General features: G+C 40.3%; 3 protein-coding genes across 3 annotated transcripts; all 3 read left to right on the top strand.

The window, feature by feature from the left end:
• Window positions 1–1,404: 1,404 nt before the first annotated feature.
• On the top strand, window positions 1,405–4,466 carry pex11a (peroxisomal biogenesis factor 11 alpha). Its single transcript, XM_046865419.1, has 3 exons — window positions 1,405–1,560; window positions 1,637–1,752; window positions 3,229–4,466. The coding sequence occupies exons 1-3, from the start codon at window positions 1,505–1,507 to the stop codon at window positions 3,795–3,797; spliced, it is 741 nt and encodes a 246-aa protein (XP_046721375.1). The 5' UTR covers window positions 1,405–1,504; the 3' UTR covers window positions 3,798–4,466.
• Window positions 4,467–11,848: 7,382 nt separating this feature from the next.
• snrnp70 (small nuclear ribonucleoprotein 70 (U1)) lies at window positions 11,849–21,068 on the top strand. Its single transcript, XM_046865415.1, has 10 exons — window positions 11,849–12,037; window positions 13,008–13,161; window positions 13,866–13,928; window positions 14,018–14,072; window positions 14,188–14,252; window positions 14,340–14,402; window positions 15,096–15,177; window positions 19,086–19,187; window positions 19,848–19,947; window positions 20,181–21,068. Exons 2-10 carry the CDS (start codon window positions 13,015–13,017, stop codon window positions 21,013–21,015), a joined length of 1,512 nt encoding a protein of 503 aa, XP_046721371.1. The 5' UTR covers window positions 11,849–12,037; window positions 13,008–13,014; the 3' UTR covers window positions 21,016–21,068.
• A 1,742-nt stretch (window positions 21,069–22,810) lies between these two features.
• lin7b (lin-7 homolog B (C. elegans)) lies at window positions 22,811–26,158 on the top strand. Its single transcript, XM_046865420.1, has 6 exons — window positions 22,811–23,085; window positions 24,321–24,439; window positions 24,752–24,823; window positions 24,908–25,117; window positions 25,205–25,368; window positions 25,467–26,158. The coding sequence occupies exons 1-6, from the start codon at window positions 23,010–23,012 to the stop codon at window positions 25,486–25,488; spliced, it is 663 nt and encodes a 220-aa protein (XP_046721376.1). The 5' UTR covers window positions 22,811–23,009; the 3' UTR covers window positions 25,489–26,158.
• Window positions 26,159–26,421: the final 263 nt, after the last annotated feature.

Raw genomic sequence — 26,421 nt, 5'->3', positions numbered from 1 at the left:
TAGGTTTTAACATATAATGTTAGCTTTTATAACCTATATATTAAATGATATATTGATTTGTTGATTTATGTAAAGCTGCTTTGGGACAAAGTCCATTGTTCAAACTGTTTTCGAAATGAAACTGAATTGAATTGCATGTCTACACCAGAAGTCAATAAAAGTAATGCAAAAAAGCTAATATTTTTTCTCTTTTAGTTAAATATATATGATTTATTATTTATTTATGATTATAATAAGTTTAAAATTTTTTTTTTTATCATTTTAAATAAAGAAATCATGTTCTAGAAATACAGAATATCACCTAGAACCATATAGAAGAGAAAGTGAGGTCATGGGGTCATTCAGAGGAAGTTTTAGGTGACGTTGCACTTTTTTTGTTTGTTTTTCTTTTTTTTCTGCAAGAATTTTAACAAAAAAAAACAACTTGACAACCACAAATGGCAAATGACAACTTAGAACAAAAAAAAAAGAAAATAAATTAATCCTTTATCAAATGACAGAGGTGCAAGAAAAATTACCCAAAATCCGTAAAATAAAATAATTTGTTTTTAAAATATTAACTTCATCTTCATCTTCAAAACTTCAAATTTCTTTCTCCCACCAACTTTTGTAGAATAAAGAATTCTTCCTAAACACTACATAAACATTTTTATAAAGGAATATAAGGCTCGGGGCAGGGGTCTATAACGTTTTTCAGGTCAAGACCCCTTAGGCAATAGAGAAATAGGACAGGGACCCCCTGATACAAATTGTGTCAAACACAGCCACTGATTTTAATAGAAACCAATCATATCACACTAGTTATATTATGTTAAGACAATTAGAAATATGTTGTTGTTGTTCATGCATCATTGTCGATATATTTCCATACATTTTTTTGTATCTTTCAAAAGGTTTTATGCATCATAACAAACATATATTTTGCAATTAAAATCACAATTTATTGAGTTGTTCAAAGTTCAAAAGTCTTTTATTTTAGTAGGTTTGCAGTTTCATACATTTTCCTTTAACGATCAGGTGGACTATTATACATTTACAATTTCAGCTTAAAGTTTGTTTTTTTAATTTAAGTAATTATTATAATCTTTTTAAATTCTATCTTTTATCTTTGATGATTTTCATCCATGTTTATTAATTTTTTTTACAAAAACGATATGCGATTCACAATTAATTAGCGGCCTCCTGCAGTACCGTCGCGGACCCACTAGAGGTCGCGAATTCCCAGTTGAAGAGACCCATGTTATGGGGACTAAAATTCTTATTTTAGAACAATTTCCAATAAAGTAAAACCTGTAGATAAAACACTGATAACAAGGAGTTTTTCAAGGTCAAAAAATTACATCTAAGAAGAATATTGCGCTTTTTATCAAGAACGGATTTTGAACAACTGTTACGCAACACGTGCTCTAAAAACTAGTGCGCATGCGCCCCGACAGCCGGGAGTGCGCTCAGCGCGTCATCGTGTTGCTCCAGTCGGTCGGTTCCGAGAGTTTTCGAGGCAGAAATGAACGCGTTCGTCAAATTCACCAATCAGAGTCAAGGACGGGATCGCGTTTTCAGGTGGGTTACAGCTAAAAGTTCGTGCTTTGAACTTTTGTCCTACGAAGAATTTGAGATCCATATAACTTATATGCAGGGCGACGCAGTACGCATGCGCGCTGGCCAGGTACCTGCTCCAGGACGACATAAGAAGAAAAGTTCTGGTGCAGAAGTTGCAGAGTCTGGAGTCCAACATGAGCTCGGGAAGGAAGCGTAAGTGGTACACGTGGGTGGTTCTGTCTCTTCAGATCTTCAGATGGACTTAGTCCAGTGGATTCTCTTCTCTGTTATCTTATTTATTATTAACTTTTCACCCTCTTCCCCCTCTGTCCTCAATATCTCATCTTGCACAACACGTTATTATTATTATTTTTTTTTTGCATTTGGCAGATGCACTAAAACTTAAACAGTTGGTGCCACTGGGATCTGAACTCACACCCTTGTGAGTTCACAATTTCTGATGAGAAATCCACCGCCTTAACCACTGAGATACCAAAATGTCCTGCTGGAACTGATCACTAATGGAATATTTAACCTTCCACCAGTAGATCACCTTTTTTTGTTCCACTGAAATGTTTAAGAAACACAACCATAAATTTAGTTCCTATAAAAACAAGAGAACAAGCTGCAATTGTTATATTTATTTCAAGGTCCATAGTTTTAAAGTGATCTTAACACACACACACACACATACATACATATATACACCAGTGGTGGGATGTGTATTTCACACCTAGGCCTTCAATGGTGTCCTACCTGTATCAATCCACCTCTTACAGTTTTTCTCAGTTGCTTTGGAGCGTTTCTCGAATCATTCTTAATATTTTTCTCAGCACAACACATTGGATTTCTTGCGAAAGCCTAGACGTTTTATCAAATCCTTCGAGTCCTTTTATCGTTTTTCACCAAACAAGATGTTTAGTCGTGGTATCAGTGTTTCCTGATGTAAACTATGGTTCGGGTCACAATAAGTGAAAACGCACGAGGCTGAATTTCAACCGCACAAATTAATTGGTCTGATTTGCATATTTGATTTATGTCGATTGCAAGACACCGGGATTCACACTTTTACTGTACTGTTAAATTAGTGTTCGTTCGTTTCCTGGTTGTTCCTCCATTTTTAAATGAAGGTTCACGAGATTCACCTTTGACCCGTTTTAGAGAACCAGTCGATCATTGGTCCATCTGATGCCCTTCACTCGCCTTCGTTAGAGACATTCGAGATTCTGCACGATTCATTAATACAAGACGCATTTACAAAAACAAACAAAAAAAAATGTAAAATTTAACTTGACTGGTTTAAACTGGTTCCTAGTTGTTTTGGCGGTTTAGACTATTCAGGTCAGAACCAGTATGATATATGTAGATCAACATAATACTGTAGGAAACAGCAGTTCGCAGTTTGTTCGACTCGACAATAAATCGCTTTTATGATGAGACTCCATGATGAGCGGTTTTGAGAATTTCATTTCGGATCTGAGAAACGCTCCAAAGCAACTGAGAAAAAAACATGTGTCTCTGCAGTAAAGAGTGATACAGAAGAGCATTTTGATTTTGTTGACACCCTCAGTGTCCACTGTGAGCAACACCAGCACATTCCTGCAGTTTTGTAATCAGCCAGTCATGCAGTCAAGTGACCCGATTAATCATAGACCAAAGAACGTCTGAGCTAACTGTCTTTTGGTTCAGTTTTCAGGCTTGGTAATACAGTGAGTTCGATCGATGCAGCCAGGAGAACCTTTCACCTGACAGACCCGGTGCTGCGTTTCTGCCTGACCATATCCAATCTGACCCGCGCCCTTTATTTTATCTGTGACAACGTCCTCTGGGCCCAAAGCATCAGCCTCATCCGAGACGTCGATAAAGAACGATGGAGCCGGAACGCCACTCGGTATTACTTCTTGTCCTTGGTGATGAACCTCATCCAGGACGCTTACACCATTTCCAAGCTCATGGTCCAGAAGTCACGAGAAGAACGATATCGGCGGAAGCTCGACGATCACCTCAACGAGAGCCAGGAAACCGCCACGGTCATCATTCCGCAGCTCGACGCGTTTCTCTTCCTCTCAATCGAGAGCCTCAGGAGTCACCCGGCTCTTGTCCTCGATGTGCTGAAGAACACGTGCGATCTTTTCATTCCTTTGGATAAGCTTGGAGTTTACAGGACGAACGAAGGCGTGACGGGACTGTGTGGACTCCTTTCATCTCTTTTGGGGATTCTGCTGGTCCTGAAGCCTGGTTTAAAAAATAAACCATAGTCCCAGAAGTACTTTTAGGATGAGTTTTGGCACAATCGCTGACTTGAGTTAGAGGCCATTTTTATTCCAGGTTCTGCCCCCGAATTGTCGCAGTTACTTGAATAATCACTCTTTACAAACATGTTGAGCAGGAAAGCATCTCATGTTGTCATCACACTACAAATAACATGGAGCAGGTTTTGCTTTATCTGATCCTCAATGTGAATATTAACCACAGCTCTAGATGTATCTGCATGACTGTTTTTGAAATTCGAATGAGCTGCCGTTCATTAATTTAACACTGGATTCCAATAGCAAAATTTGTCACTCAATACAATAATTGTATTGTGGTTGCGATATATACGTTTATGGCATTTGGCACTTATACAGAGCGACTTTAATTCATCTCATTTATACAGCTGAGTAGTTGTGGGGTTAAGGGCCTTGCTCAGGGGCCCAGGAGTGGCAGCTCGGCAGTAGTTAGGATTTAAACTCAAGACCTTTCGGATGCAAAGTCGAATACCACTGCACTTCCCCATATACCTTATAACTATGACTAAATGCAATACCATATTCCTGGGTAGCAAATGTAGCTCTGAACCTGACTGACTTTAATTTAATTTATCGAAATAATTCTTAGATTCTATATGAGTGGATTCTGCACTATAAAATAAATGTGATTTCTGTTGACCAATTGTATTTGTTTGTCATTATTATTCTCTTCCAAAAACAATTCGTGACAATCACATAGCGACAACCTGGAAAAGCACAACCGCCTACGAACCATATATTTGTGACTTACATTCACATTCAGTGGTTGCCATGTAGTTAAGTTAAAGCACTGTAAAATGTGACTTCAGTTAAAGTGCTCCTTTGAACGTTCACTTGAGTAAATGTGTTTGCCTTTAAATGTACTTAAGTATCCAAAGTACTATGATTTATTATGGCTATAATGTTCGTATTGTAATTTTTCTCACAAGACTCTTTACTTAATCAACTCAGTTTATGTGAAAAGACTCGAATGTGACTCTCAGCACACTGGTCTATTAATAGAATGATATTAATGACTCAAACACTGATTGGTATCTATTCAAATGATATTGAACCCAAAACCTTATTTAATTGATATTGTGTTGAGTTCGAGTCAGGAGTTTTTTTTTTCCCATCATTTATTTCTCTCTAAATGTTCTGCTTGCTCGACTCTGATTGGTGGATTGCTGCGTGTTTGACCAGTTACGTTTTTATCCTCTCTTAAATAAAAAGGAACGACTGATTTCACAAAATTGTAGTTGAGTAAAAAGTCTGATATTTGACTTTGAAATTTAGTGAAGTTCAAATAAAAGTCTCAATTGAAAAAACTACAGATATTTAAAAAGGGTACTTAAGTGCAGTAAGAAATTACATTTAATTAATTACTCTCCACCACTGTTTATATAAGGGAATTAAACTCAGGACCTGCTGATTAGTAGCCCTACATACACTAGCAATACCCTAGCAATGCACTAGCAACCACTGATGAAATAACTACCTGGCAACCCTCTGGAATACCAATCTGAAATGCATTAAAAAATGTGTAATTTCTGTAAGACTTAATCAGATTATAATTCGGAGACACTAAAAACATTAGTTTCAGTTTTATAACCACAAATGACTGTATAAGACTGTAGAAAGAACATTACTCATAATCACACACTCCAGTGCTCATGTTAGTTCTCATTCTCCAGTGTTCTGTACTGTTGAAAGATTTATGATCAAACTCTTGATATCACCCAAATGAGGATGGGTTCCCCTTTAGTGTCTGGTTCCTCTAAAGGTTTCTTCCTCATAACATCTAAGGGAGTTTTTCCTTGGCACAGTCACCACGGCTGCTCATCAGGGATAAATACACATTGTTCACCTTCACTGTTGATTTCTGTAAAGCTGCTTTGAGACAATGTCTGTTGTGAAAAGCGCTATAGAAATAAACTTGATTTGACATTAGATACAGGCTGCTTTGTCCATCTACACCACTAACCACCTTTATTACCATCATAAATGCACCGTATACCATAACAATGCCTTACAAACTGCCAAGTATTCACCTGGCAACCAATCTGAAAACCTTCACAGCCACCTGGGACACAACCCCCACATGCACGGGTCGTGATTCTCAAATGGATATCTTGTAAAACAGAGGCATCACATCCTCTCACAAAAATATTGAGTTTTAGATTAGTCTAAAGTTTATACACTGCCTATTAGTATTTATTTGTATACCACAGAGCTGTAAAAATCCTCAATTTGGATTGGCCTGAAGGTAGTCAAAAAGAAGTGCAAATCAATATAATCATGCCGTCGTTTGTGTATATAAATGTTTCTAGAATAACACTTGACTTGTTATAGACAATCTGTGGCTTACCGGTTATCTTCACTCATCTGGGTCATGGTTCTCAAGTCAATATCTTCTATATTATATTGAGTTTTAGATTAGTACCCAGTATATACGACACCTTTAAATAACAGACAGAACTGATAAATTGTGAATTCCTGTTAAATCCTGAGTGTAAATCAATATATTCAGGCGTATAGTCATGCCTTTGTCTGTTTATATCATTGTTTCTAGAATAACACCTTCAGTGGTGGACAGAAACAAAGTAAATGTATTTCAATATTGTACTTGAATCGCTTTTTCGTGTCTGAACCTTACTGAAGTCTTTCTATTTGGGGAGACTTTAATTTAACTTCACTACATTCTTCAAAGTCAAATATTTGACTTTTTACTCAACTACATCAATCAGCAGTGTTGGGAAACGTTACTTTTAAAAGTAACGCATTACAATATTGAGTTACTCCCCAAAAAAAGTAACTAAGTACGTTACTTAGTTACTTTTTATGGAAAGTAACGCGTTATATTACTTTTGCGTTACTTTTGCGTTACTTTTGCGTTACTTGTATCTCTTTCACGCCTTACAGGTGTAACAGGTGTAATATAGATAATTGCCATTAAGAAATCAGTTATATTAGAGCAAAAGACATGTCTTAAACATTTAAAATGCTTAATAACTTAATTTTGACTAAATTTTGACCACAAGGCTGAACACTTTCCAGTCGCTCTTCTGTACACTGCTTTTCAATCTGCCTTCGCCGCCAGGAATGTAACTATCGTTCGTGTATATAAGGTTGAGGGTGTGGGCTGCACACCGGTGATGTGAAGGGAGAACATACCTTTCACTGTCATCTCGTAAAACATCGTGCAATTCCGTAAATATGACCTCGTCCTCGTCTACATCATTCTCTGCTTCATCATCAGCTTGAAACATTCTGAACGCTTTTACAAAGTTCACGCTTTTATCAGTGACCGTGGCAGTTTATCTTCCCACAAAGAGCAAATAAACTGTGAATTTGCTCTCTCTCTGCTGTGATGGCATCGTACATGTGTCTCCCACGGAGAACTTTTATTCTGAGCAGTCCAAAGATCTGCAGTGGTGGAAAGTCGGGAAAAGTTTTTTATATTTCTGTCTCCATTTCCATATATTCAACATTATACACACACACATCTGTAGTGCTGTGCTTTGCATGCAGATGTTTTTTTTTTTTTTTTAAGTGGTATTTTTTGCAGTTGACAAGAGCTTTTCACCAACACATAATCTACACTTTACCATTATTCCTTCCTCCTTTTCCTTGACTATTTCAAAATAATAAGAATACTTCCATCACAGTAATGTAATGCTCTGGTTTGCCATCTCCACTTCTGACCAGCTTCTGTTCCCGCGGCTCGCACGTATGAGTGCGCGATTCTACATGACTCCGTACATTTTAATTCAGTATTGATTTTTTTTATGCCAAATAATTTAACTGAAAAGTAATTTAGATATTAATGTGTACATTTATAAAGTAACGCTGCTTTACTCGTTACTCCAGAAAAGGTATATTATTACGTAACGCACGTTACTTGTAACGCGTTACCCCCAACCCCCCGACTCCTTCTTCTTCTTCTTCTTCTTCTTCTTTCGTCTTCTCCCATTAGGGGGCGCCACAGCGGATCATCCGTCTCCATACCCCCCTGTCCTCTACAATTGCCTCTTTCAAACCAACTGCCTGCATGTCTTCCCTCACCACATCCATAAACCTCCTCCTTGGTCTTCCTCTTTCCTCCTTCCTGGTGGCTCCATCTTCAGCATTCTCCTACTGATATACCCGATGTCCCTCCTCTGTACATGTCCAAACCATCTCAATCCCTTGTCTCCAAAACGTCCTACATGTGCTGTCCCTCTAATAAACTTGTTTCTAATTCTATCCATCATTGTCACTCCCAACGAAAACCTCAACATCTTCAGCTCTGCTACCTCCAGCTCCACCTCCTGTCTTTTAGTGTTTGACTGATTAATATAATTTTATTGGATCACTGTGCCGAGAGTAACAGAGTCTTTTCACATAAACTGAGTTGAATAAGTAAAGAGTCTTGTGACAAAAATGATAAACATTATAGCCGTAATAAATCATAGTACTTCGGAAACTTAAGTACACTTGAGGCAAATACTTTTGTACTTTTATTCAGGTGAAAGTTTAAAGGGCACATTTTTCAGTTTTATCTGAGTCATATTTTACAGAGTATATCTCTACTTTTACTCAACTACGCTTTTTGTACTTTGTTCACCTCTGAACATCTTAAATATACACCTGTAGTGAAGACGCTCACTATACACATTGTGTGAGGTGTGCATAATTATTAGGCAACTTCCTTTCCTTTGGCAAAATGGGTCAAAGAAGGACTTGACAGGCTCAGAAAAGTCAAAAATAGTGAGATATATTGCAGAGGATGCAGCAGTCTTAAAATAGCCAAGCTTCTGAGCGTGATCATCGAACAATCAAGCGTTTCATTCAAAATAGTCGACAGGGTCGCAAGAAGCGTGTGGAAAAACCAAGGCGCAAAATAACTGCCCGTGAACTGAGAAAAGTCAAGCGTGCAGCTGCCAAGATGCCACTTGCCACCAGTTTGGCCATATTTCAGAGCTGCAACATCACTGGGTGCCCAAAAGCACAAGGTGTGCAATACTCAGAGACATGGCCAAGGTAAGAAAGGCAGAAAGTCGACCACCACTGAACAAGACACACAAGCTGAAACGTCAAGACTGGGCCAAGAAATATCTCAAGACTGATTTTCTAAGGTTTTATGGACTGATGAAATGAGAGTGAGTCTTGATGGGCCAGATGGATGGGCCCGTGGCTGGATTGGTAAAGGGCAGAGAGCTCCAGTCCGACTCAGGCGCCAGCAAGGTGGAGGTGGAGTACTGGTTTGGGCTGGTATCATCAAAGATGAGCTTGTGGGGCCTTTTCGGGTTGAGGATGGAGTCAAGCTGAACTCCCAGTCCTACTGCCAGTTTCTGGAAGACACCTTCTTCAAGCAGTGGTACAGGAAGAAGTCTGCATCCTTCAAGAAAAACATGATTTTCATGCAGGACAATGCTCCATCACACACGTCCAAGTACTCCACAGCATGGCTGGCAAGAAAGGGTATAAAGAAGAAAATCTAATGATATGGCCTCCTTGTTCACCTGATCTGAACCCCATTGAGAACCTGTGGTCCATCATCAAATGTGCGATTTACAAGGAGGAAAACAGTACACCTCTCTGAACAGTGTCTGGGAGGCTGTGGTTGCTGCTGCACGCAATGTTGATGGTGAACAGATCAAAACACTGACAGAATCCATGGATGGCAGGCTTTTGAGTGTCCTTGCAAAGAAAGGTGGCTATATTGGTCACTGATTTGTTTTGTTTGGTTTTGAATGTCAGAAATGTATATTTGTGAATGTTGAGATGTTATATTGGTTTCACTGGTAAAATAAATAATTGAAATGGGTATGAATTTGTTTTTTGTTAAGTTGCCTAATAATTATGCACAGTAATAGTCACCTGCACACACAGATATCCCCCTAAAATAGCTAAAACTAAAAACTACTTCCAAAAATATTCAGCTTTGATATTAATGAGTTTTTTGTGTTCATTGAGAACATGGTTGTTGTTCAAATTAAATCCTCAAATAAAATTAATCCTCAAAAATACAACTTGCCTAATAATTCTGCACTCCCTGTATGACCTCGTCCTCGTCTACATCATTCTCTACTTCATCATCAGCTTGAAACATTCTGAACGCTTTTACAAAGTTCACGCTTTTATCAGTGACCGTGGCAGTTTATCTTCCCACAAAGAGCAAATAAACTGTGAATTTGCTCTCTCTCTGCTGTGATGGCATCGTACATGTGTCTCCCACGGAGAACTTTTATTCTGAGCAGTCCAAAGATCTGCAGTGGTGGAAAGTCGGGAAAAGTTTTTTTATATTTCTGTCTCCATTTCCATATATTCAACATTATACACACACACATCTGTAGTGCTGTGCTTTGCATGCAGATGTTTTTTTTTTTTTAAGTGGTATTTTTTGCAGTTGACAAGAGCTTTTCACCAACACATAATCTACACTTTACCATTATTCCTTCCTCCTTTTCCTTGACTATTTCAAAATAATAAGAATACTTCCATCACAGTAATGTAATGCTCTGGTTTGCCATCTCCACTTCTGACCAGCTTCTGTTCCTGCGGCTCGCACGTATGAGTGCGCGATTCTACATGACTCCGTACATTTTAATTCAGTATTGATTTTTTTTATGCCAAATAATTTAACTGAAAAGTAATTTAGATATTAATGTGTACATTTATAAAGTAACGCGCTGCTTTACTCGTTACTCCAGAAAAGGTATATTATTACGTAACGCACGTTACTTGTAACGCGTTACCCCCAACCCCCCGACTCCTTCTTCTTCTTCTTCTTCTTCTTCTTTCGTCTTCTCCCATTAGGGGGCGCCACAGCGGATCATCCGTCTCCATACCCCCCTGTCCTCTACAATTGCCTCTTTCAAACCAACTACCTGCATGTCTTCCCTCACCACATCCATAAACCTCCTCCTTGGTCTTCCTCTTTTCCTCCTTCCTGGTGGCTCCATCTTCAGCATTCTCCTACTGATATACCCCATGTCCCTCCTCTGTACATGTCCAAACCATCTCAATCCTTGTCTCCAAAACGTCCTACATGTGCTGTCCCTCTAATAAACTTGTTTCTAATTCTATCCATCATTGTCACTCCCAACGAAAACCTCAACATCTTCAGCTCTGCTACCTCCAGCTCCACCTCCTGTCTTTTAGTGTTTGACTGATTAATATAATTTTATTGGATCACTGTGCCGAGAGTAACAGAGTCTTTTCACATAAACTGAGTTGAATAAGTAAAGAGTCTTGTGACAAAAATGATAAACATTATAGCCGTAATAAATCATAGTACTTCGGAAACTTAAGTACACTTGAGGCAAATACTTTTGTACTTTTATTCAGGTGAAAGTTTAAAGGGCACATTTTTCAGTTTTATCTGAGTCATATTTTACAGAGTATATCTCTACTTTTACTCAACTACGCTTTTTGTACTTTGTTCACCTGTGAACATCTTAAATATACACCTGTAGTGAAGACGCTCACTATACACATTGTGTGAGGTTTTCGGTGAAAGTTTTGCAATTTTGGAAGGAGTCTCCAGTGTCAGATCTTTGTTATGGAAAAAAGTTTGAAATAAAATAGTAAAAAATGCACCTCGATATTTTACATTGAATACTGTTTTGTCTTAAAGTACACATTTTTGATTGATCATGAACTTGTTTATTTTACAAATTATTAATTGTGTGTGTGTGTGTGTGTGTGTGTGTGTGTGTGTGTGTGTGTGTGTGTGTGTGTGTGTGTGTGTGTGTGTAAGGGGGGTCAGTTCAAATTACAATTTGAAAAAAAATAGGGTGAAAGAAGGTTGTTTTGTTAGCGTTTTTATAATAATAATAATAATAATAATAATAATAATAATAATAATAATAATATATATATATATATATATATATATATATATATATATATATATATATATATATATATATATATATAATAGTTTTAATCAAAGTTATTGCTAATGGTGAATGCAAGAGCTGAGTAGGAGAGTCACGTATGTGCCGTACAACCCCAGCCCACTGTCGCGCTGTTGTCGTAAAACTTCTCAACAGCGTGCGATTTATGGCACGGCGCCATTTTAAGAGTTAGCGCCTCACAGAGAACAAGAGGACACATTTCAGTCGTTTCTTCGCCGATTACGGATCCGTTAAGATTGTCCTGGGGACGATTAACGGAAATTCGGAGGAGATTTCGTTCGCCGTCGAGCTCGGAGATTTCATTTCTGTGTTGAATGCCGAACTGAGGTAAACGGAACGGCGCTCGGAGAAGGCCATGTTGGCTCGCGAGCTTGTTGACTAGCGTGTTAGCATTTTCCATTAACTTTGCAAAAATAAAACCCTCAAGTTGTCACGTTTTTAGTTTAAAATTGCACCTGTATGCGTGATATTGATTGGTTTTAAGGGTTTGTATGTGTAATTTCGCGCGTATGAGTAAAGCTAATACTCAATGCTAGCTAGCGAGCTAGCATGCTAATCAGGTTCTTCTGAGCGTGGGCCAGCTCATTATACACCAAACTGCACTGGGGTAAGGTTGGGGTTTAGAAGTGTATTATAATTATACATTTATTTCTTATGTTACAGAGTTCCGGATCGAGTTTAGAGTTTAATTACACATTTATAAGAAAAATACTTATTTGTAACGTCATTTTCTGGTTTTATTTTTGCTCTTGACTCATTCAGGAGGTTATATCAGTTATAACTAGGTTTGAGTCATTTTCATGGGTTTAGAAAATAGGAATTGTGTGCATGTGTGTGTGTGTGTGTGTGTGTGTGTATAAAATATTTTGTTTATTTAGGTCGTATTTAAATCGAGACTTGGTGACGGGAGGATCGAATCATTTTAGTGACTCGGTTCTTTGAATCTTGACTCTTTTCACGAGTCATTTTGTTTATCTCGTTCCTTTGATGAGAAATAAAATTACGTTTTCATTATGAAATTTGCAGCTTCACCACTCGTATCTGCTGCTCCGAGTCGTTCGTTCTTTTGTCACGTGACTCCCATAATTATTGTAACAATAACGTCAAGGACCCCATCCCCAAAAAAAAAAAAAAACCCTGTGGTTTATGGGGGGGGAGAGAGAGTGCAGAATTTTAAGATCGGTCCGAATCGGTCATTTCTATGTTTCGCATTAGGTCCTCTTTCCTTTTATTTACGTATGAATGCATTTCAGGAGTTGTTCATCTGTTTTTCTGTCTGGCTTCTTTTCCGTTTTAGGTGAACAATGACTCAGTTTCTGCCACCGAACCTGCTGGCCCTGTTTGCCCCGCGGGATCCGATCCCATTCCTGCCTCAGCTGGAGAAACTCCCCCATGAAAAGCATCACAACCAGCCTTACTCCGGGATTGCACCGTTCATCAAGCACTTTGAGGTACAAGTTCATGCAGTTTGACCATTGACAATAACAATTAAGTAAAAAATATATTTTCTTCTTATGATGAAATAAAATGTTTATAGATTTTTGGATCTGATGCATTTTATGTATATTTCTCCATATTTCTAATTACTGTAAATTCTTGCTAAGTTTCCAAATTCCCCAGATGAAGTTCCCTTGGAAAATTTTTTAGGAAATTTACTGCCCTTTTTAATCCTAATTGTGAGTTGAAATCCCTAAATTATGCATTTTGGTGGTAATTTACGACGAGGTTTAAAAAACACCCAAATGGAGTGTTGCACAATTTCTAGCTGGATATGAGAACTTTTTATTTATTTATTTATTTTTTTAATAGCATTTTGTCCATGTGTGTTACAATGCACTGGAAACCAAATAAGCGGGTCTATTCAGGGAGGCGGTAGCTTAGTGGGTAAGGACTTTGGATCTAAAGGTCGTGAGTTCAAATCCCAGCCACACCACGCTCGGGCCCCTGAGCAAGGTCTGAAATCCCATAGCTGTTTAGTTATGAGTGAGAAATTTGTAAGGGCATCTGTACTGTATTCCAGTGTGTTGTGTTTTAGATTATTGTTTAGTTCTTGTAGGTGTTCCTGGATGCTTGTACAAAGTTTTGAGTCTTTATATGACTGGCTCATATTCTTTTATGAATTGAAAATTTCTCTCTTCCTCTTCCCAATGAGCAGGACCCTCGAGATGCTCCTCCGCCTACAAGAGCCGAAACGCGTGATGAGAGGCTCGAAAGAAAGGTGAGACGGTTTATTCAACATCGTTATATTAGTGGACACCAAATATGTTCTAGACTATAATATACATCTTTTCCGAACTCGAACGACAGAGGCGCGAGAAGATGGAGCGGAGGCAAACGGTCGTAGAAACCGAGCTAAAGTTGTGTAAGTACAGCTCGCATTTGAAACCCATTTTTTTACGTTCGCTTATTAACCTTTTGGTTGTCCTGGCGACAAAAAGAAAACGCCCGTCTTCACCGGTGTTTTTTTTTTTTAACAGGGGATCCTCACAACGACCCGAACGCTCAAGGGGACGCTTTCAAGACTTTGTTTGTCGCTCGAATTGTGAGTTCTGTGATTTGCATCCGACTTCAGTAATTTTGTTTTGTTTTGCTTCTACCTCCCTCATTTATTCTATGTTGTTTTGCACAGAATTACGATACAACAGAGTCCAAACTGCGCCGCGAGTTCGAGGTCTACGGCCCCATCAAACGAGTAAGTGGTTCAGATTAGTTTTGATTTTAATACGTTAAGAAGCCTCACACATATAGTGGAGAAAGCAGAGCCGTGGTACATGGTGTCCAGGGACTTGGCTCTTCTTGAAAACAAAAGCAAACACGTACACACTTCACTGAACACCTTTATACTAGGCACAGTGGATGGTGGGGCATTTTTTTAAAATTAGTTTAGATCTTTGTTTTATTGTTCTGCCACAAAACATTTGTTCATTCGTTCATGGTGTAAGTGATTTACTTTAAAGCATATATTATAACTGACCTTCTCAGACGCAACCCGGAAAAACTATGTTTTAGATTTAAGATGACCAGTAACCTATATTGTTTGTCATCAAGCGATGATTGCTATGATCAATCTCTCTTCGTATTGCTCTTAAATAAGACGCGAGTCTCTTTTCATTCTGGACGTTCAAGGAATGTTGATTGCTGGAACTATTGGCTATTGACAAAAATCCATACCGATAGTTTTTCCGGGTTGTGTTCATTGCTTGTGTGTTTTAAAAAATCAAAATGTCAAGTATTTTCCAGTTGACCTTTGATGGTTACTCCGATCTTGTCTGTGTATTTGTTTTTAAATAATTTCTGCATGCCTTGATGCAGTCGTTCTCTGGTTAGGGGGTGTGTTGTGGCGGTGATGTGCGTGTTCTGAGCGATGTTATGTTTGGTTTTCTAGATCTACATCGTGTACAACAAGAGGACGTCAAAACCCCGCGGCTACGCCTTCATCGAGTATGAACACGAGCGAGACATGCACTGTGAGTAGACTCCGACCTTCATGTGTATCTCCAATCAGACCAATCCATAATATGACCGAATGCCTCGCTCTCAGATCCACAAATATCACGTGGGCTTCGGGAATATCGGGTTTAAAAGATGTGTGTCTGTCTTTTGTGTGTGCGAGACTGCGAGTGTGTTCTGTGGAGAGCGTTGTGTGTATCGTACCTTGTGTAAATGTCTAAGGGAGGTGAGGGCGGGTTTACATACATGCAAGTCAACAGTCCACTACATACACGTTCTGACGAATGTCGCCGCACTTCGGCATCTCTGTAATGTTTAGGCATTGAGACACACAGAAGAGTGTGTGTATGTGTTCCAGTCGGAGCGACGACGGTAAGCTAAAGGCCGAGCCCTCTTTAGCGCCAAGGTGAAGAAAAAAAATCACGAAAAAAACTACCCTGCACACGAGTCTGTCTGTTCAACACGGCGAAGGCTTTTTTTTTTTGTACTACACAGTAGCTCAGGTTGGAATTCTGTTGTTGAGTGAAGCGTTGCAAGTCCATGCCGTGTATTAATTGTGTGTTGTTTTCGTTGCTACTGCAGCCGCCTATCTCTGATGGCTATTGGCCAGAGCTGGCTTGCAGATCATGATGATGGTTTTGATACATCTACACCCTACTACCACAGCTCATTATATGGTTGGTATGATGGGTTTGTATGATGGGTAAGATTTCTTTACACCCTCATCTACTTCGACAAGGTACACGTCCATCGGACCAAATTTCCAAGACGAGTTTTATTTATATATAGCTATATAGAGATATATAGATGTATATAAGCTAAATCACGTACGGTTACTTTTTTTTTTTTGGTCCGTGAACGTCCCTTGGGCTAGGTTTAGGGAACCGGTGTCTGGGGTCAACCTCTTCCGTTAAAGCCACTGCGTGTTAATAATAAAGCTCAGGTTGTACTCTGCAAAATTTACATGGGATTTTTTTTTGGCAGACATTGTAAAATAAGGCTGAGGAAGAAACACGAAGAGACGCATGCGACATGACGTTTATAGGAGTGCATAGTAGATCTGGAGAAACCACTGTGGCACTGTACAGATATTCTTTTATGTGCATTAGAACCACCCATCTAAATCTTACAGAGTATATCCCTTTGATTAATAATAGATGGCTTTAATTGATGTAGGTTAATCGAAGGCAGTCTGTGATCTGACCAAATAAAAAAAAAATCTAGTAAATTTGGCTCAAGGAAGATTAGGAGTTACTGATCCAGGAACATACAGAGTTAAACACTGAATGAGCAGAAATCGTCCTCTTTCGAGAAAATGTTATACATTCCAAAAAATAAAAACTCCCCTTTTAAATAAATGTATTTATTTGTACATTTCCTCCTCTGTGCCTTATGAGAGTACGTATAATCCCTCAAAGTAAAATAACCACCACCTAGACCTGAACAGGCCGTAAAATGATCTAGATTAGAAATGCTAGATTATGTAGACTGGGGTGGACAAATCATTAAATGTGCTCAGTCTAACGGGCGGCTCAGCCAGGCGTTGTGGTTGAAAATGAATTTACCAGTAAAAGAAAAACATACGTCGGTATAGTCTAAAAGCATGGCACATCAGAGGCCATTATTACAAACCAGGTGATGTTGAAGTGGCCGTGAAACTTTATTAGAGACCTTTATAGTAGAGATCGACTGATACCGATTGCTTGGTTGGATCGTATTTGGCATTTCGAAATAGATATTGGAATAAAAAAATAATGTAAATGTTAAAGTTCAGTATTATTTATTACAAAAATAATACAAATATTGAAGCTATAAATATGAATGTTAATTCTATTAAATATTTAAGTAAATAAGACCCAGGCAATACTTTTTGGTCCATTGTGATGTAATGCACAGTGTCGTCCCCCAGTGCCAGTTAGTGTTCCTATCATCCAGGCTACTTGTTTGCGGTACCAGGGCTACTGATTTGTCCACCCCATATGTTTAGGACTTCCTGGTATGTCCCCTTTTGACTATGGGATGTTTTTTTCGAAGACCATTTAGGAGGAGAGGGTTGTCGGTAAGGCCCTCTGGGTACTGATGAGGTTTGATAGAAAATTGAGGGTTTTGGGTAAGGCCCTCAAGCTTTATGGAATAGAGAGGGTTTTGGGTAAGGCCCTCTAATAGTGGTTACATGGAGGGTTCCTGGCAAAGCCCTCTAGTGGACAGATGTTTGAGATTGTGATAAATGTAAGGATTTTCGGTAAGGCTCTCTAATGGAGAGATGTTTGAGGTTGGAGTACATGTAAAAGAGGGTTCCTGGTAAGGCCCTCTAGCTTTATGGAATAGAGAGGGTTTGGGGTAAGGCCCTCTAATAGTGGTTAAGTGGAGGGTTGTTGGTAAGGCCCTCTAGTGAACAGATGTTGAAGATTAGGGTAAATGTACGAGGGTTTCCGGTAAGGCCCTCTAGTGGACAGATGTTTGAGGTTAGTGTAAATGTACGAGGGTTCCTGGTAAGGCCCTCTAGTGGACAGATGTTTGAGGTTAGTGTAAATGTAAGAGGGTTCCCGGTAAGGCCCTCTAGTGGACAGATGTTTGAGGTTAGTGTAAATGTAAGAGGGTTCCCGGTAAGGCCCTCGTTTAAGGTTAGATAGCTTGATCGCTGTATCCTATTCCACCGGGGTGGCCGTCTTCAGCAGTGCAGTGCAGTAGCTGTGTGGACCTCGTCCAGTCCATCTGTCCAAGTGGGAAACGGATTCCAGTTTATTTTAAACAATCCAAGTGTACATAGTTTGAAAAGTATCGCCTCCCGTTTGGCTCTGCACCTGGAATCACCAGGCTACACCAGCGATGGGTTCCAGCCTTGGCCAGGTCTTATGGTAAGGGAGCATTTACAGGTAATGTGGTAAGATGGAGGGGATTACTATCTTAGATTATTGACCAGCTCAGACCAGATTGATGGGGTGGGTGCGGGAGGGGGGTGGTTTCTGGGTGTTGCACAAAGATTTAGCATGGGGAGACATGGATGTTAGCCACTTCTTTATTTAAAGTACTTTTTTTTTTTTTTTTTTTTTTTTTTTAAATGGATGTAGGTTTACTGTCTGTGGTGGGGAGTGTGAAGGTGATAATTGTGTTCTTATGGTGCTCTTTTTGTTTTTTGTTTTTATTTTTTTATTTTGTGCCCATGTGTCCTTCACGTGAGGGTGTGGCTAATTCCCTCTCAATTCTGTGCGAATTGAGATCATATAAAGGCTATAAGGAATGAGGTGTTCAGTTATACAATTTAATCATTTAATAGCCTCCTGGAGATAAAAAGTGAGATGATTTTGGAAGAACATCTGGGAAATATTCTAGCTAATGGCTTGCAGTTTTCACTACATGGTCTGATATCAGATAACATTCAGGCTCATGTGTTTTTTTTATTTTATTTTTATGCCGTCCATTCAGCTTGTTTGTTTTACATGCAGAGCTGCCAGCGGTAGAACCCCAAACGCTTTATGATTTTTTTTTTTTTTTTTTTTTTATGATTTTTTTTAAGGTATGTGTCAGTATAATTTCTACATGTTGAGCTGTGGTAAAGAATCAAATCTTAGAAACGCCTTCGGGTTTTTTTTTTTTTTTCCCCTTTTAATAAAAAAAAAAAATAATGATTCTAGGACATGTATACGTAACCGGCCGTGGTGGCCTTGTCAACCTTAAAAGTAATAAAATAAAAGCAATCCGTGGTGTGGGTATTGCTCATGATTGCACTCTAAGGTAAGCGTGTGCTGTGTAATGCCTGTCTGAATTTGCATGGGCATGAAAACCCTCTGAAGGTAAGCGAAATCTACAGTAATACTGCAGCATACATTCGTCCATCTCACACATGATCTTTCTCTCTCTTTTCCCCTTTCTCTCTTTCTCTCTCTCTCTCGTGCTTTCTCTACTGCATGTTCTTTCTCTGTAGCGGCCTACAAGCACGCCGATGGAAAAAAGATTGACGGACGCAGAGTTCTAGTTGATGTAGAGAGAGGACGCACTGTGAAGGGATGGCACCCACGTCGCCTGGGTAAAAAAAAATAATACACCTTGGATGGATGGGTGGGCACCAGGGGTGTGCTATATTGACACAAAAACGATATTCTGATGTTTATTGTGCTCGTACCTTGAGTACCATGGACAGCTGCCTTTAAAAAAAAATTTTATATTCATATTCTTTGTGGTGTCCATTCACAGCATTGACAAGAGTATGAGTGTTTGTCAGTTAGAATTAAACATTTTGAGCTGTTACTTAACATGAAATTAACAGCAGCGATGGCTGCGTCTGTTTTTATACGCATCAATAATGAATACTGATATTTGAGTTGCATTGATCATCAATGCTGATGTATAAGAACTTTTTGTATGATTAATTGTATGAAATGTACAGTTTTCGGCCCCCATATCTTAAGCGCTTTAAATGCGACTAGATTTTATCACATATGCGTGCACACTGTAGGTGTGTTTTGCGATACACTCGTTAATGTCAAATAGCGTGTGATTAATACAATTGCCTTCTCTCTCTATATATATATATATATATATATATATATATATATATATATATATATATATATATATATATATATATATATATATATATATATATATATACACACACACACACACACACACACACACTATATTTCTTGTGCCTACTTTAATATTTTGCCTGTTCTCTGGTTTCTAGGTGGAGGTCTGGGTGGCACTAGGAGAGGTGGAGCAGACGTTAACATCAAGCATTCCGGTAGAGACGACACCTCCCGCTATGACGATCGACCTATTGGAAGGTGTGTGTGTTGGGGCAGTGTATGAAGTAGTGTGTACAACCTTATTCCAAAATGGATTCAATTCATTATTTTCCCAGATTCTACGAACAACACCCCAGAATGACACTGAAAGTGTTTGAGATCATTGCACAAACTAGATTTACTTCCCTACTGTTCACTCCTGCAGCTATTAAATGCGAGCTTTGGATCTCGTTGCACATCTTTATATTTTGCTCTTGTTTTTGTCGTCGCAGCGACAGGGACCGCGAGCGTGGAGATCGGCGTGAGAGGAGCCGAGAGCGCGAGCGCGAAAAGGATCGCGGCGAACGTAGACGCTCTCGCTCAAGAGAGAGGCGCAGGCGCACCCGGTCACGTGAGCGCGACAGGGTGCCAGGGGGAAGCGTGGAAGAGGGCCCTAGCCGGCGCAGGGAAAGGGAAAGGGAGAGAGGAGGTGAAGGAGAAGCACCAGCACCACCACCAGCAGCCAAACCACGTGAAAGGAGCAGAGAGCGTGACCGAGACAGAGAGCGGAAGAGGAGAAGCCGGAGCAGGGAGAGGAGGAGAGACAGGGAGAGAGGAAAGGGAGCTGAGGGAGGGGAAGAGGGCGCCAGCGGGATGACCGACGGCATGATGGGTGAAGGTGGGGAGCGAGGGATGGACGAGTCCGGCTTGGGCGACCAGGGTCGAGGAGAGGAGGGAGGGCCAGAGGGTGAAGAGAGAGGCAGAGATAGAGACAGAGAGAGGGACAGAGACCGGGACAGGAAGCGTAGTCACAGAGACAAAGATCGGGATAGGGACAGAGAACGCAGGCGAGACAGAGACCGGGACAGAGACCGTGAGCATAAGCGGGACAGGGGTGATCGCGAGCGTAGAGAGGATCGACATGGCTCTTTACTCCCCCCTATGGGTGAGAACGAAGGCCTGGGTAACGGAGAAGAAGGGGAGGGATCTCTCCCGCCACAGATAGAGGAAGGTTCTCAGGACGGGATGAACGCCATGATGATGGACCAGGACTCCATGCAGTCTGGAGACGGCTACGTTTCTAACGAAAACGGCTACAAGATGGAAGCTCAGGGTGATGAGTACTAAACACTTTTAGGTCCCTAAAAAGCAGAAATAAAAAGAAAAACAAAGTTTCTATACATGTGGTGAAGAATCAGTCTGGCTCTCAATTTAATCTGCTTTTCTTCTCAGCATGATCTGTCCACCATGAGCTGAAATAGGAATAGCTGAACTGTGATTTGTATTCCTTTTTTCTTTTTTATTGCCACCAATTTATTTTTTTGGCAAGGATTAACAAAAACAAAAAAATGGTGCATTAAAAATTATTGTATTAGTTTGACCCAACTGTTGAGCTGTAGGAGCAACACTGCAGTATAAAAAAAAAAAATGTCCACTCAAAGCATCCTTTCTTGGTAAGATGTTTCCAAGGTTTCATCATGTACAGCTCTGACCTGATAAGCAATGCGTGTGGGGGTGAGGGATTTTAGCTGAGAATATGTTGCCATAGGTTCACAACAGGTTGCTCTTATTTTTTTGTAATTAATCGTCTTCGTATGGATGCTTTGTGAACCACCTTTTCAAGTGACGTTTGTTTTTGGGGTTCTGTTTATTTTTGTGCATTGGTTCTCTTTAATAAATATGCTTTTTTTTTTTAAATGAAAAAGTTTGAAGTTTTCATTTATTTTTGACACACAATTTCCTCACTGCAGCCCAATTAGATTGTAAATACTTTCAGGTTAAATCAATCACAGGTTAATATTAATACACTACATACATGATTCATTTTCATGCACTCTATTTGGGCAAAAGCTTGTGGAAGCCTGATGTTTAACAATAACCTCCACTCTTCTGGAAGACGTTGCACTAGATTTGGTGGCGATCCCTTCAGCTACAATAGTGTTGGTGAAGTCAGGCGCTTATGTAGGTGAGGTGAGGAGGCCTGGGGTGCGGTCAGCTTTTACATTTAATTATGTTGAGGTTGGAGCTCTACAGCAGATCTTCCAGTCCAACCTATGTATCTTCATTGTCGTGCTGGAACAGGTTTGGGTCTCCTAGTTCAAGTGACTGAAAAATGTCATGCTACTGCCTGTGAAGACGTCCTTCATAATTGTGCCTTCAGCTTTGTGATTACACTTTGGTGAAGAAGCACGTGCAACTGGAAAAGATGAGATGGTGTGTGTGTACAGGTAGTGTGTATCTGTAGTATGTCCAATAACCAGTATATTGTGATCTATTTGATTAGTGTCATGAAGATTTTATGCAGAAATGTACTTTTATAAAGGTCACATTTTCATCATAAAATTCTTCAATATTTAAAAATCATGTAACGTTTTGCATTTTCTATTGTTGCTCTTTATTGTATTTATTGTTCATATATTCATCTATAGTTTCATGTCTGTAGTATAGATTTTTTTTTCAAAATTATATTTATGCTTCAAACAACAAACGCACAAATTAATCAAACCGAAGATATAAAGCAAAATTATAAGAACAATACAAGCGCCACAAAACATACATAAGATACAAAAACGTGTAAAATATTTAAAGATGAGGAAATAAAAACAGCTGAAGAGAAAAGACTTGCGCATCATTCATTTATCGTAAGATTAAAAAAAACGATCAATTCGTTTTAATCTAAGATTAAATAAATACGTCAATTAACATTCCAAACAAAATGATAAATGTAATGTAACTCACCGATTTATTAATTTTACCTTTATAGTAACATCTTTTAACTGAATAAGGCTGAAATAATTAGTGTTTACATATATTAAGCTAAGCTATTTTTTCACCTTGATAAACAACACCGTCGCACAATGATGACGCCATAACCGCCCATCCAATCAGATTGAGTCTCGCTTTAAAACCCGAGCGCTACGTCATTGCTTGAGCGACTCTCAGCGTCTCCTCAGTCCGCCGCTGTTTGGTGCAGGAGAGAAGGATGTTGGTTGGGGACTGGATTTTTAGTTAGACGTCATAAAAAAACAAAAACAACCAACTAAAACATTTCGAGGTTGCTTTGGTTTGTAACAGGAGATAAAAAGGAAAACAATATTAAACGGCTCCGGTTCGCTCCGCTCATGATGTCGTCTTATTATCATCATCATCCGGGGAAGGAGGCGGACATGATGGCGGAGCCGCTGTGCCTGGAGAGAGGTAGCGACCACCACGCGTTTATTCCCCAGAACAATATACTGTATTTTACACACATACATAAACAAATAAATGTGTAATATAAACTCGGTTTGAGGAGCAGCGACATGCTGATGTTTGTGGCGGAGAGAAAAAAAACTCTTAACCACTGATTTTATTAAAATACATGTTAATGATCACACAGAATAAATATCTTAAATATAATTACTATAAATTGCTTAATCATAATCTGTATAGTATGCTTAAACAAACAGTACGTATCATATTACTATACTATACGTTGCTATAGTATACTGTTTTGTCATAATACTGATTTACATATTCATGATTATGACGTAATCAGTAGTAATATTCTTTATTATAGATATTAGTGTCTATATAGTGCTGTTTCAAACTTTTGCAGGTTATGACTGCATGACAATCAACACACACACACACACAAACACACACATCCTGTTAACCTGTTCATCAGTCCATCAGCATTGTGGTGTAGAACATCACTCGAGCCACCAAGAGCTTCAGTGACGCACGATGATGGATGAAATGATCTCATGCTGAGTCGCTTTGCATCCGGTTTGCATCTAAACAGTTCGATCTCGATTTAAACCAGTAATGTCCAATCTTTTCCACAAAGGTCCAGTGTGGATGCAACCTCCTGAAAAATGAAAATCATTAGATTGAAGCAGGTGGAGTTTGGTGTTGCTCTTGCGTGGTTGGAATGAAAACCTGCACCCTTTGTGGAACAGATTTGGACATCCCTGATCTAAACGGTACAATCTCGACCATACGTTTCCATAGAGATTTACTTCTCTGCCATTTGGAAGACGTCCCTTTCCATTATCTTACTCATAAAACTGAGCAGTTGAGAGTTCAGGGTTTTGCTCAAGGGCCCAGCAGGGCCCCCGGTCTGGTACTGCTTGGGTTTGACCTGATGACCTTCTGAACACTATAACCCCCTCCCTCAGAAACTCTCAGTTCTGATTTGACTGTTTACTAAAGGCGGCTTTGCACACAGAATTTTGTATTATAGACCCCCCAGTTATGGGCTTCCTGTCAGGCTTGGAACTGAATTTTCCATCCAGGAACCACCTTCTTCATGGTGGAAGAGGCGCAGAACATTAGTACCAGCACCGCGACCTTGTGGGTGGAAACGTGATAATGGCGTGTTTTAGTTTTCAGAAGGGGATTTTTTCACATGTTGAGTAAACATCTCGTCTTCTCGTCTCTTTTTGTCTCAGATGTATGCAGGGTGATAGAGTTGCTGGACCGCCTGCAGAGGAGCGGCGAGCTGCCTCCCCCCAAACTGCAGGCTCTGCAGAGGGTTCTCCAGAGCAAATTCTGCGCTGCCATTAGAGAGGTGGGTTTCTTTCTTTTCTGCCGTGCACCAGATAGTAGACACTCAGAAAAAAATGTTAGATGAGATCAGATTGGATTCAACTTATGTATGGATGTGGTTTCATGCTCATTTTAAAAGGGAACCCCTCCTCACACGGGTCCCACCGAATGTAAATTCATAATGGTTCCATCATTGTTATGGTGTACTGTTCAGCATGTGGTGTAACGGTACACACAATTCACGGTTCGGTACCAACCTCGGTTTTTAAGGCGTGAAGAAACTGCTAAATGAAAGCGCTCTCTTCATTCTCTTTCCCTCTATCTCTTCGGACAGGTGTACGAACAGCTGTACGACACGCTGGATATCGTGGGCGGACCCGAGGTGCGAGCTCAGGCCACCGCTAAAGTAAGTCGGCGCACCGTTTATTCCTTCTCCCACACTCCGGCGTTCCGTCTCGGATTTTCTTAAACCGTTTTTCCATCTCTGCAGGCGACAGTGGCGGCGTTCGCGGCGAGTGAAGGCCACGCCCACCCGCGCGTCGTTGAGCTTCCCAAGACGGACGAAGGCCTCGGTTTCAACATCATGGGTGGGAAGGAGCAGAACTCGCCCATCTACATCTCCAGGGTGATTCCAGGGGGCGTCGCCGACCGACAGGGCGGATTGAAGAGGGGCGACCAGCTGCTCTCAGTCAACGGAGTGGTGAGTACATGAGCGCGTCCGGGGCAAGAGCGCATCCTCCGTCTCTCTCTCTCTCTACGTCTTCTTCACAGTGTTCTGTGTGTGTAGAGCGTGGAAGGCGAGCACCACGAGAAGGCCGTGGAGCTGCTGAAGGCGGCGCAGGGTTCCGTCAAGCTGGTGGTGCGCTACACCCCGAAAGTCCTCGAGGAGATGGAGGCCCGGTTCGAGAAGCTGCGCAGCGCTCGACGACGCCAGCAACACACCAGCCATTCGTGCGCTCACGTTCCATCTTTGATATCCATCTAGTAATCGAGCCGATACGATGCCATTTTGAACCCCCTTTGCTTCTCCTTCCTTTTTTTTCCCGCAGATCTTTAGAGTCTCGGGGTTAACCAATCCCAACCGTCGGTTCACCTGTCGACCCCGCCCATTCCTCCATCGTCCAACGGGAAGACGGAAGACTTGAGCTGCTGACGAGACGAACGGCGTCTCGCTTTAGATGTATGTTAGTGGAACATTCCTGAAACTGTAGACCTCAAACATGCTCATCCTGGGGAGGGGGGAAGGGGCAGGGGGGAGAGACTGAGTTTTGTTTTGTATTTATTTTTTATTTATTTGAGTTATTGTGTGTGAGTGAAAGCGTTCAGTAATATAATTAAAGAACCCGAGACCAACTACAGCAAAGCGACCAGAAACGGAAGTGTGCGGTTGTGCTCCTCTAAGGGCTGTGTGCGTGTGTGTGTGTATATTTGTGTGTGTGTTGATGTGTTCCGAGTCTCTGTATATGACGTCATGCTCTGTTACGGGGATTATGCTCTTCCACACCTCAGAGAAACCTGTAGAGCTTTTCCTCGCCTCTGCACACCCAAAGAGTTTGTCTTTAATCCTCTGTCTGGATGTGTGTGTGTGTGTGTGTGTGTGTGTGTGTGTGTGTGTGTGTAAACATATTTAGTGTTTTCGTCTGTGTGGATTCGAGCTGTTAGTCGTGTCTGTTTACATCTCCGTGACCTATTTATTTATTTAATTCATTCATCCATGTCTACAATAAACTTGTCAATGCTATCAGACCGCCTCGTTCCTCCACTCTCTGGTCTGATTAAGGAATTTGCAGTAATCACGCACAGGGGTTCCACCGGGTCTTAAAAAAAAACGCTTGGCTTTAAAAAAAATCCACTAAAAAGTTCCACTACATTCTGGAGTGTGTTTATGGATATTTGTGTTCATCAGACACAGGGGTGTTACGAAAGAGGTGCAGTCAGCGTTCACATTCATCCCAAAGGTGTTCAGTAGGGATGAGATCAGAGCTCTATAGCAGCAAGATCTTC

The sequence above is a fragment of the Silurus meridionalis genome, chromosome 14, assembly GCF_014805685.1.
Source record: "Silurus meridionalis isolate SWU-2019-XX chromosome 14, ASM1480568v1, whole genome shotgun sequence".
Taxonomy (NCBI): domain Eukaryota; kingdom Metazoa; phylum Chordata; class Actinopteri; order Siluriformes; family Siluridae; genus Silurus; species Silurus meridionalis.
Note: the sequence above shows the minus strand (reverse complement) of the source record. Positions and strands in the feature narration are given on the sequence as shown.